At 40.1% G+C, this 13,337-nt stretch overlaps 1 protein-coding gene across 1 annotated transcript in view; it reads right to left on the bottom strand.

The window, feature by feature from the left end:
* LOC124290935 (pyruvate carboxylase, mitochondrial-like) overlaps positions 1-13,337 on the bottom strand; it is a 49,154-nt gene that overhangs the window by 23,435 nt on the left and 12,382 nt on the right. The window contains 5 exon segments of the mRNA XM_046727785.1: positions 34-153; positions 374-519; positions 1,200-1,365; positions 2,510-2,694; positions 4,401-4,596. Of these exon segments, the coding sequence (XP_046583741.1) occupies positions 34-153; positions 374-519; positions 1,200-1,365; positions 2,510-2,694; positions 4,401-4,572 (789 nt within the window). The 5' untranslated portion in view covers positions 4,573-4,596.

Here is a 13,337-nt window from a genome sequence, read left to right as displayed (position 1 = left end):
CAGATGTTCTATAAGCAGGCTAATGCAGGACATACCTAAGATTTGGACTTCTATGTGTCTTGGCCTCTCGATAAACTTCTCCAGGAAGAGTGCTCCATTTCCAAACGCTGACAATGCCTCTGAGTACGCTCTGTCAAAGTTCTCCTCTACATCCTGCCACGGAAACAAACACATATCCATGAGATACATATCCATGAGAAAATGAGCTTGTCGGCTCATCCAAATATATGGAGATAAAACATTCCCAAATATATTTAGTTGGTTCTTAATTATTCTAATTCATTTAGATAATGGCAAACAATTTTGATCAGACCAACATTAATGTTCAAGACACACACTCACTTTGCCCTACAAATCCTGTCAGTTCACAAACCTCAATATTCTTGACAACCCTCATTCCACGCCCACCACCACCGTAGGCTGCCTTGAAAATAACAGGAAGTCCATACTGCTCACAGAACTCTAGAGCTTCCTTGGCTGATGCAACCGGGCCTGGCGTTCCTGGCACTACTTGGACACCTACAAGGCGATATACCATTAATTGATAGACATTATAATGATTCTAACTCTCTGACTGTCAGGTACCATTGTGCAACAACCCATACAGGAATAGTTACCTCCAATATGTATATACATGGCAACTGACTGTTCTCATATTCAAGACTACATGCATTACAAAGACAGCACAAACATACAGTAAAACATTATCTTGGATCAAGGTCATGTTTCTAGCTAAATATTCTCTTGAACATATTGAATTCAATTATTAAAAAGTAAAGACAGCATGTGTAAGAAAGAAAATGTATTTTGTCAGTAACCTGACTATATCTAATATGACTTCCATAATTGTAAGTGTTGAAATTTCCAATGACAACCTACACCACTGAGCCTCCTATGACACGGAATCCCCACAGGGTATATGTCCCGTCGTGGGCTTGGGGTCCTTACCCTACAGAGACCTGTACAGTCTTAGTCTGTGCTCTTGCATCTAATATGGATGGACACAAAGAATAAGCATGATAAACTTATCCAGCCTGTATTCATTCCAAATGGTACAAGCAACATACTAGCACTGCTGCTGACAGGATCAACCTGGGTCTGAAGCATAACCAGCAATGTCATGACTGCTACCCGATAAACTGCTGATAAACTACAATCCCCTGTCATGTTATTAACAGGACCCTAAGAGGATGGCTCACCTGCTTCAATGGCTGCTTGTCTAGCTTCCACTTTGTCTCCCATTTTCCTCACCACTTCTGAAGAGGGTCCGACAAACTTGATCCCGACATCAGTACATGCCTTGGCGAAGTCAGATCTCTCCGATAGAAACCCATAGCCAGGATGTATTGCATCTACATCATTCTCCTGATGAGCACACGCAGAACATTAGAATACTGCCCTGTATACAAGTTTAAATGGGACAATCAACTAAATATGAGGAATTATTATCCATAGCAGTGATTTAGATTAATGGAGCTAGTTGACTGTAAAATGGAAGCCTGAATTGGAACTCATGCTTGCCGTAAGAGGATCGGGTTGGTCAGACTCGCTGACTTGGTTGACACATATCATTGTATCACAGTGGTGTTGCTCATGCTGTTGATCACTGGATTGTCTGGTTCAGATTTGATTATTTACAGACCACCGCCATATAGCTGGAATAATGCTGAGTGTTGCATAAAACTAAACTCACTCACTCACTCACTCACTGAATTAGAGAAGACCAATGAATGTTTGTGCAAGCAAAACTCCAGGAAGATCACAAATAAACTGGTCATAACAGTGAGTGAGTTTAGTTTTACGCCGTACTCAGCAATATTCCAGCTATATGGCGGCAGTCTGTAAATAATCAAATCTGGACCAGACAATTCAGTGATCAACAGCATGAGCATCGATCTACACCACTGGGATACAATGATATGTGTCAGCCAAGTCAGCAATCCTGACCACACCGTTACAGCTTCTTACGATAAGCATGGGTTACTGAAGATCTATATTCTAACCCGGACCTTCACGGGACGGTCATAACAGAGTACGGATACCACTAACATGAGCAAAAGTGATGAACTAACCTGAAGTGACAGTGATGAACTAACCTGAACTAATCTGAGTGACAATGATGATGAACAAACACGAATGCCTGTGATAAACTAATCTGAGTGATGATGATGATGAACAAACACGAATGCCTGTGATAAAGTAATCTGAGTGATGATGATGAACACACACGAATGTCTGTGACAAAGTAATCTGAGTGATGATGATGATGATGAACTAACACGAATGCCTGTGATAAACTATTCTGAGTGATGATGATGAACACACACGAATGCCTGTGATAAACTAATCTGAGTGATGATGATGAACTAACATGAATGCCTGTGATAAACTAATCTGAGTGATGAAGATTAACTAACATGAATGCCTGTGATAAACTAATCTGAGTGATGATGATGAACTAACAAACTGAACGACAGTGATGAACTAAACTGAGTGATGATGAACCAACCTGAGCGACTGTGATGATTTCTGGAATATTGAGGTAGGCTGCTACTGGAGGAAGACCTTTGCCGATGAAATAGGACTCATCTGCCTTCTGTCGGTGCATGTGCATCTTGTCCTGCTCGGAGTAGATGGCCACCGTACGAATGTTCATTTCCGTACATGCTCGGAACACTCGGATAGCAATCTCACCTTGAATAAAACAGCGAATTATAATACATAGATCATGACAAACCATTAAAAACAGGTTGCTGCCACATCATCTGATGATTATCATCATTATAGATACCAGTGGAACCAACCCTGGGCCTGTGGCAGCAGGGATTCCTTGAATATGTCTCTCAGCTAACCACAAGGCCATTCATGGTAATCCTGTCAGTGTGTGACTAATTAAGGATTTTGGACAGTCATTCATCACTCCGATCATCGTGGCAACCATTTAATCAATTTCCATAGCTTTTACAAATAGGTATAAACTAAATCAAAAGTTTTAGCAAGAATGCTTACCAATCTGTCATTGCAGAACAGTGAGTGAGTATGGTTTTACGCCGCTTTTAGCAATATTCCAGCAATATCACAGCGGGGGACACCACAAATGGGCTTCACACATTGTACCCATGTGGGGAATCGAACCCAGGCCTTCGGCACAACGACAGAACACTTTAACCACAAGGCTACCCCACCACCCCCATTGCAGAAGAAGAAATGACAAGAAGACAAATTCATCAATATCCCCCGCAATGGCAAAATACTCTTCATGATTATGTCTATGAGTTATGATTATGTCAAATATTTAGGTGTTTATATAGAAAAGTGGAAGGAGAGTATTGAAAGGTTTTTAAAGTTCTGATCCAGAAAGGAGCACTGTCCCCAATTTCAGTCTTTGTCAAACTTGTTGCCATGGAAATGCCACAAATATTTATTCAGAAATCCAAAACTACCAAAAGGCACCAGTACACCACCAGATCTATCTATGTGCCAAGTTTGGTGAAGAAATAGTGAACGGTTTTAGAGTTCTGCTCCGGAAAGCAGCACTACCACTAATTTCAGTCTAAATCGAACCTGTTGCCATGGAAATGCCAAAAGTATTTTATTCAGAATTCCAAAACTACCAAAAGGCACCAGTACACCACCAGACCAATCTATGTGCCAAGTTTGGTGAAGAAATAGTGAACGGTTTTAGAGTTCTGCTCCGGAATAGAGCACAACCACCAATTTCAGTCTAAGGCAAACTTGTTACCATGGAAACGCCAAAGCTATTTTATTCAGAAATCCCAAACTACCAAAAGGGACCAGTACACCACCAGATCCATGTATGTGCCAAGTTTGGTGAAGAAATATTGAATGGTTTTTAGAGTTCTGCGGTACGACGGTACGACGCACGCACGCATGGACGGAGTCCATTTTAATACCCCCCACAAAACGTGTTGCAGGGGATAATTACTTATCATACCACACCAGTTGAACCATGTCAACACAACTGAATTTCAGTTCCACACAGCAAGTCAGTTTGTTGGTGGGGACTGATGCAGGTGTTACATGTATACCATGTTTACAACATCAGTGACACAAACAAACCTTCACCAATCTGGAACTTGACCATATTTTCATTGGATCTACTGAACTATCCAGCATGGCATGCTGCTGACAAACCAAGGGTGCAGATCAATCTGAGATGCAAACAGACTTTCACAGCATCCTTGCATGACTGAGCTTACAGCCTTTGGTCCATAGGGATGACAAACGAATGATTCTAATCACGGCAAATATGTAAATGAAATCCACTTTCAGCAGATCCTGGTACAGTCAAGGGATCCGAATCACAAGTGAAGTGTTATTATAAACTACTGGACCACCCATGGCCTGGGGTGAAAGATTGTTTATGGGTCACAACTCACCTCTATTAGCCACAAGGAGTTTCTTGATGGGCTGGGCTGTGGTCGATTCATCTGCTGAGTAGTATCGTAGGGCCTGGGGCTGGGTGGCCTTGAGAGGACTTGATTGGACAACACGGGTCAGCTGACCAGCTGCCTGGCATATCTGACCGGCTCGGGCCTTGAGCCGCAGCATCGTGAGTTAGTGTGCAGACTGTACCTGAAGAAAGCATCACATGTTATGTGAGTATGGATTCAACATCTTCAATACCTGCAATGGAATAGTCTGTATCATCACATATTAAGGTCATCAGTTTGGTTTCATGTTTCAACAGCTCTTAATTATGCTTATCATCCACAATTTGCTTCAACCGGAGATATTGCTATAGATATCAAAAGAAATGACATCACAATGTTTTGTGGCTACATATTTATAAGCAACACAAGTAGACAAAGGCATCAATATCCCCCGCAATGGTAAAATACTCTTCATGAATATGTCAACTAGATATGACTATGTCAAATGTACAGTTTGATGTACCTCTGTAACGTTGATACTGGAAATAGAGTGGTACTGTTGATTTATGTCATTAGGTTTGTGGATACCCACAAAGTATACTAGGCACATAAAGAAACTGTGCATACAAAAATTTAAAATCAAAATTTATCAAACCTGTGTAGACACATAAGCATTTAAACTCAGAGATTAGTGACATGTATCCAACATGCATGCACATGCCACGTTCCGTGACGTCAGTGGGTTCGTCCTTGAGACGTGCAATACGTTGTTGCACGTGCGTTCCGGGAAAGAGAAGCAGAGCAAATGAATGCCACACAATACTGTCACTTTGGAAAGCTCAACCCTGCCCTTGCGATCGTTCAAAAAATTAAACGGCTATTGCAACGCATAGCATGCCAAGGCTCACATCTGCACAACGTCATGAGGCCATTGGGATGGTCCGTGGGGAATGTTTCAACGACAAGTGGCTGCACATTTCCACTGCCACCCGAACACCATTTCTGCACTGGTGAGACGCGGCTACCAGAACACAAATGGCGTCCATCGATCGGCCACGTTCTGGACGTTAACGTAACAACGCCAAGACAGGACAGATGGATCAGGGTGACCCATCTTCGCCACAGGTTTCAGACTGCATTGATGACTGCCCGAACCATCCCAGGACTTCGCCGTATCCACCCCAACACAGTTTGACAACGCGTTTACGTCATCACGGGATCAGACCAACGGCGTCCCGCCATACGGCCTATCCTGACACAACGTCATCGACAAGCTCGCCCGAATGTGATGCGAAATCATGTCCGCAGACCCTTGTTTTGGTGGAGAAATGTTGTTTTTACAGATAAGTCCAGGTTTAACATTTCCCATAGTGATGGACATCAACGTGCCTATGGACGCGTGGGAGAACGTTATGCACAGACCTGTGTCTTGGAGAGGAATCGCTTTGGTGGTGGTGGTGGTTCCGATGATTTGGGGTGGAATAACAGCATGCCAAAGAACTCCTTTGGTGATTGTTCAGGGCAACTTAACTGGTGTGGGCTACAGGGATCAGATTCTTCGACCTGTGGCAATTCCTTTTCTGCAACGTCATGGCCCTGGGTTAACATTCCAACAGGACAATGCCCGCCCTCATACGGCAAGGGTTGCTATGGATTTCTTGCAACACCACAACGTTGACTTACTGCCTTGGCCTGCAAATTCACCGGATCTCTCCCGATAGAGCATGTTTGGGACGAGATGGATCGGCGTCACGCCGTCTTCCTCATCCGCCAGATAACGTCCTTGACCTTGCAACAGAACTTGAGAGAATCTGGCGTGACATCCCACAAGCCTTCCTTGCACGTTTGATAGGCTCTATGCGTCGTCGATGCACTGCTGTTCCCAATGCCGATGGTGGACATACCCGTTATTGAGCTTGTGACATGGTCGTTTGACCCGTCCCGCTTGTGGACTCGTGACATTGTGATTGACTTTTCAATTGAAATTCTCCCGACTTGTTATGGTCTCATGATCCCTCCATTAAAGTTTATATGTACCTTTGACATCGTTATCGCACTTATCAACTGGGATCATATTTTGACAATGCACAGTTTCTTTATGTGGCTAGGATAGAAAGAGTATTGATGTGCTTTAAAGTTCAGCTCTGGAAAAGAGCACTACCACCAATTTCAGTCAAAGTAAAACTTGTTACCATGGAAACAAAAAAACTATTTTATTCAGACAACTACCAACAGGCACCAGTTCACCACCAGACCTATCTATGTGCAAAGTTTGGTGAAGAATTAATAAAGGGTTTGTAAGTTCTGCCCCGTAAAAGAGCACCAACACCAATTTCAGTCAAAGTCAAACTTCGGACACACAAAAAAATATTTTATTCAGATATCCCAAGCTACCGAAAGGCACCAGTTAACCACCAGACCTATCTATGTGCCAAGTTTGGTGATGAAACAGTAAACGGTTTTAAACTTCTGCTCTGGAAAACACAAATTTGCACGGATGGACAATGTCAAAAATAATAGCCCCCTCAAAACGTGTTGCAGGGGGATAACAAAAAGATCCTTTCTTGAATATTGAAACCATGATAAAGCATATGCCATTTCTTAGCTAAATAGTTCAGTACAAAATGTGTCAGTATTATAGCAACATGAATACACAGAAGTGATTCCAACCCCAATTCACTTTAGAACAAGTTTCATTGTCTTCATGATTATGGTGTAAAGTAAACAAATGGACACATTTTGTTACATAAATTACAATAATGGAAATGTTATGTTCTTTTTGTCTAAAATTCCTTTTTTATGAAACCTCTACATCATAGTACATATGTACAGAGCTCCAGATAAGCTGCGTATTTACGTACAATACGCTGTAGAAAAGTTGAAATACGCAAGAAAAATAAATGCCAGCGTATGAAAAAAACACTAAATATTTACGTTTATGGTATATCAAAATATGAATGCGTATTTACCTAATACATCTAAATTATGTTGCGTATCGTATCAATTCAAGCCAATCGAAACAAACTTTTCCATCTGCAAATATTCGCGATTAAAATATTCTTGAATACTTCTAAACACAATTAGGATGCGCAACGCAGATAGAATACCAGTCATGGTTTGTTAACCCTTCACTGATTGGCCAATCTATCAATAGCGACCAATCAAATAGCTGTTTCCTGCGTATATGTCCTGTAAACAAAGCAAGCATGGTCGAAAGCTTTCACACGCTCAAAGTAAAATATCTAGTTTTTTTCACGCTACAAGCAGAAAACAACTTCATTAGAGGACTGCTAGATGAATTAATATTAGGCTGTGTTTCACAATCAGAATCAATTGCCGGTGATATCTTAAATGAATTTGTAACATTAGCTGTTCGCAGCGGTTTTGAAAAAAAAGCTAGTTGCTACATGGAAAAGAAAATATCCATGGTTAATTTTGAATAAACAAAAGGTCTTATGAGGTCACGTTGTAGTGTGTGTCAGGCACACCTCTTTACACTTGTTATTTGAAATGAATAACCAGATTTTAAAATGATGGTGGGTATCAAAAAGTATAGATACCCACTTGAAATCAGAAATACCCACTTAGTTTCAAAAGTATGGGTATCATACCCACATGGCCAAAGGCTTATCTGGAGCTCTGTATGTAGCAGTGCATGGACTCATCCGACATATCACATCTTTGGTCAAATGAACATGGCAGCAGTGTAGTGGCCATTAGATATCCAAGCTAGGATTTGAACCAAGGACGTTCTGATCTGAATAGGGAAGCCTTGTCCACATGACCAAAGAGGTTTACCCAATGAGCAGGCTGACAAGGCAGGTGTGTAATCTTTGGGATGACACCACGCCCTGATACACATGTGCTCTGTTAGGTTATCTTGTCTGACCCAGGTGTGTGGTGCCTTTCAAAGCATGGAGGGGAAAGTAGGGCTAACATGTGAACCTCAGGTACTTGGGTTGGGTGGGTCCTGCGTAGGATACAGGTCATCATGGAACTTCAAGGGCAGGTGGTTAGTTCTCTAATGTATTGTTTAACGATACTGAGTTTTATGATTAAAGGACACAGTGTAAACTTTAAAAATACCATGGGTTTTCAATTAATCTGCCACTGGCTACACCTCAGCAGTGTAGATGTTATCTGCCCATGAGTGACAGGACTGTAAGGCTATAGGTGCCTGGCGATGTCAAAGGTTAACCTTGGAATTTACTACTAGAATTAACATGTGCCTTACAGTAATTGTCCAACAACCCTTTCACATAATCTTTTACATATTTTGAAGAACTAAATTTAATTTATTTATCAATTTTTGGTAAAGATTTCCAACCGTAACCCCCATATTTTTTAATCATTATATCACTAAGAATATACGCCAATGTTTTTTTATAAACAGCCTATACCTAACCTTAAACCCGAAACCTAACTCCAAACCTAACCCTAAACCCTCAAAATAATCGAATACATTTCAAGCGGGGGTTACAGGCCACTTTTTGTGATCTTTTATCTAATGTACATGAATCCTGCTTTGCTTTGCCTCAAAAGGCCACAGCCTCTAAATATGGATAAAGCTTTAGTTGAATTCAGTGCATGCATGTAAGCTTTCAATCAGATATTTTGCACCTGACTCTGTGAGAACTTGTATAAAACCAATCAGTCTGGGATCAACAGATTACCTTCAAAGGCCTTGTATAGTGTTGAAGTTTCAGAGATACCAAAACTGAAAATGCTTCCAACAGAGATGACAAAATAACACCTCAAATAAGCTGCATTAACATAATAAATTAAACATCACCATAATCCTTTGCTAATAATTGTTCTGAACACATCCAGACAACAGACACAACTACACAAAAACACGCTGAAAACAGTACATGAGTTAGCCAGTTTGACCAGTGGCATGTGTGTTTCAAGTTGTTTTCATACAAAGTAAACAGAATTCTCCCAGTAGTGTGTCACATACCCATAGAATAGATAAGAAACAAAAACAAAAGGGGGTACTAGAAAAGCTGCATGTATGTTATGCAAAAAGAATTACAATATAATCAAAATATTACATTGGCCCATTTAGCATTAAAACATCATAGGATGATATCCCTTCCTGCAACACTGCTTAGGGACCGTTCATAATTTAGGGTGAGTGATGATGATTTTTATGGAGAAGCATGTACAATGTGAATGAGACCACCCCACCCCCCACACCCTAAAATTTGTGTACAAAATCCCCTTCCCATAATTTCTAAGCATAATTTCATATACAAAATTGCTGACATCCCCCCCCCAGTATGTGTACAAACTTGATGACCCCCACTAGCTCCCCAGAACAAAATGGGTGACCCCTTTAAAATCATATTTATTTATTTCCTTCTTCCACCCCCAACACCCCACCCCACCCCCACCACCCCAAATTATGAACGGTCCCTTATCTCACCCGACAGTGTTGACGACACTGCACTGATGTTTACCTTCCTGTTGTGTCACCTCTGAGCCGGGGACTTGATGAAGGTTATACGTGTATAGAAATACCCTGGTTTGTGGCTAGAACTACCTTCCTGATCTTACCAGCAAAAGCTGATTTTCCTTTGTGTAAAATTGTGCAAAATCAATGCTGAGAATAATGTCTGCAAAGTTGACAGAAATAAACAGCTGAGAGTAAATTTCCCGAACATTAGGACATAGATTAATGTCCTGATATTGATCAGAAATGGCTTACGCTGAAATAAACAAGAAATGTTGATGTTTGACTGAACCTACAAGGTGTCACTGTTGACTGATCAAATTATTAGTTACGGTGAAATTATTGTAGCTGGAACAGCATAAGGCAAAGAACAAAATGTTCATTTCCACAACGATCAAACAATAATTAATGGTACAGATGACCCGGTCATGTGTATCTATTGTTGAGCATTTGTTAAATGACTCGGAAGAGATATCTGGTGTAGTTTAACAGTTACCTGATACAATCAATAGATGTGGCTTTTTGTTTCTATTCAGTGATCCACACTTAACATGCTAAGTGGGGTTATTGAAACCAAATTGTACTCTTAATTGGAGAGAGGGAAAGAAAATGGAAAGAAAGAGAGTGAAAGAAAGGGAGAGAAGGAAAGAGAGAGAAAAAGAATGAGAAAGAGAGAGAGACTCTTGTGTTTTTATTATGTAATGTGAGCAGCGAGACTTGATGCCCTATTTGTTCATACATGCAATAAGGCAGTCGGTCAAGGTCACTGGTGCAGATTGAAATATGCATTGAGTTGCATTACTGCTGTGAATACCAAGCTAATTACAAATACTTGCTTGGATCAGCATGACCTAAATCTAGATCATAATCAGCACAGAGCTTGAACCTCCTGTAAAGATTCACAATGATCGCAATGTTCAAAACATTTCAAATATTTTCTGAAAAAGTATGGTTGTCCTCACATCATGCACATACCTACATTTTATTTTGCTTGTATGTACGGTAACAGGAACTATAAGAAGACCAAGTCATTGATATCCCCGCCATGGTAAAATACTCTTCATGAATATGTCAACTATTTATGACTATGTCATATGTTACATTGTTCTTCACATTGATCTAACAAAACATACATATGCACACTATTCATATACCAGCATGCTTGTATCAACAACAAACTGCTTGAATGCTTCCATGGTTTGATGTACCTCAGTAATGCTGACACAGATTATGTTGATATAATGTCATTAGGCTCTTGAATACCCACAAAGTGGAATTAGAGTACTGAATGGTTTAAAAGTTTTGCTCCAGAAAGTAGCATTACCACCAATTTCAGTCAATGTAAAACCTGTTGCCATGGAAATGCAAAAATTATTTTATTTCGAAAATCCAAAACTACCAAAAGGCACCAGTTCACCACCAGACCTATCCATGTGCAAAGTTTAGTGAAGAAACATTGCACAGTTTTAGAGTTCTGCTCTGGAAAAGAGCATTACCACCAATTTCGGTTGAAGTCAAACTTGTTGCCATGGAAATGCCAAAAATATTTTACTCAGAAATCCAATACTACCAAAAGGCACCATTTCAACACTATATAAAGATGAAGTTGACTTGAGGAGAATAACAAGTATAAATATTAAGTTGACTAGTGGAGAATAACAAGTATAAATATTAAGTTGACTAGTGGAGAATAACAAATATAAATATTAAGTTGACTAGTGGAGAATAACAAGTATAAAGATTAAGTTGACTAGTGGAGAATAACAAGTATAAAGATTAAGTTGACTAGTGGAGAATAACAAGTATAACGATTAAGTTGACTAGTAGAGCATAACAAGTATAAAGATTAAGTTGACTAGTGGAGAATATCAAGTATAAAGATTAAGTTGACTAGTGGAGAATAACAAGTATAAAGATTAAGTTGATTATTGGAGAATAACAAGTATAAAGATTAAGTTGACTAGTGGAGAATAACAAGTATAAAGATTAAGTTGATTATTGGAGAATATCAAGTATAAAGATTAAGTTGACTAGTGAAGAATAACAAGTATAAAGATTAAGTTGATTATTGGAGAATAACAAGTATAAAGATTGACTAAAGATTAAGATTATTGGAGAATAACAAGTATAAAGATTAAGTTGACTAGTGGAGAATAACAAGTATAAATATTAAGTGGACTAGTGGAGAATAACAAGTATAACGATTAAGTTGACTAGTAGAGAATAACAAGTATAAAGATTAAGTTGACTAGTAGAGAAACACGACATCACTCATACAGTGTCTTGAGTTTTTGCCACTATTTAATTATTTTTTTGAGTTTTTGAATGTTTACCAAAGTGAATGCAACCAAAAAGAATCTCACAGGATATTTGTATCCACTGACCACCCTGCATACATCTCACATTCACTATCCATGCTGTAAGGTCTCCAGTTGTCTGGACTTGCTGTTATCAGCATGTTGGTCCATGAGGTCACTGACCTCTCCCTGTGCTGACAATAAACATGTGGAGTCTAGCCATAACATGATAAACTACTTCTGTCTATCTCAGTCTACCTGTGCAGTGCACCTCCACTACATCTACTGGCTTCCACACCACACACATACTGGTGTGAATAAAATAGTTCAGTGAGTGAGTGAGTGAGTGAGTGAGTGAGTGAGTGAGTGGAGTGGGTGGGAGTGAGTGAGGTGAGTGAGTGAGAGTGAGTGAGTGAGTGAGTGGAGTGAGTGAGGAGAGTGAGTGAGTGGTGAGTGAGGGAGGGAGCGAGCAGCCAGAACCAATACCAGGGTATATTCCAACCCCTGGCCCTAAGTTTCTAGCATGTGTAGTATAGAGACACAAGTCCAGAAAGTGTGGTGCCTCACACAACATGATTCCAGTGAAACAACATCAGTATTAAAGCAACATCCCTGATGTCGAGACAGATACAAGCAGTTCACACAGTCCACCAACACGGAACTTTACCTTTGTCCTTGTCCCAAACAACACTGGTCCACTACCCAACCCTGTTTCATATCCTGAACCAACTGTATGCAGGTAACATATTCAGCATGTGAAATGTGACAGGCTGTCAGAAACACAAAAATTTCCCTGCAACAGGTGGGAACACTCACAAATTAATCCAGACTGCAAATTATTTTCTCATATTATTCTCACCATGCTCACACCACACTTCTGCATGTATAAATTTCAACTGCCTCATATATATTAGGAGTACAAACTGCAGCCATCAAAACCTTGTTACTATGGTTACATGCATTAGGCAGTGTTTCTCTGGGACCCAGTGTAGGATATAGTCAGACGTTTGACTGGTCAGCATGACCATCAGCAATCATCCCCATACAGAATAAATAAAAAAAGGAGCCATGTCTAAAGTGATTGGGCAAGTCTAGATTGCCTCAGCAAATTAACAATTTTTCTGTGCTCTGTTTGGATATTTGCTATTATTTGACTTTATAAATTTATCTAATTTTGTCTCCTGGACAAAG

This window comes from Haliotis rubra, unplaced genomic scaffold (genome assembly GCF_003918875.1).
Source record: "Haliotis rubra isolate DU_JTF1 unplaced genomic scaffold, ASM391887v1 Scf1129, whole genome shotgun sequence".
Taxonomy (NCBI): Eukaryota; Metazoa; Mollusca; class Gastropoda; order Lepetellida; family Haliotidae; genus Haliotis; species Haliotis rubra.
The sequence above is the reverse complement of the archived record's forward strand: the minus strand, read 5'-3'. Positions and strand labels throughout refer to the sequence as shown.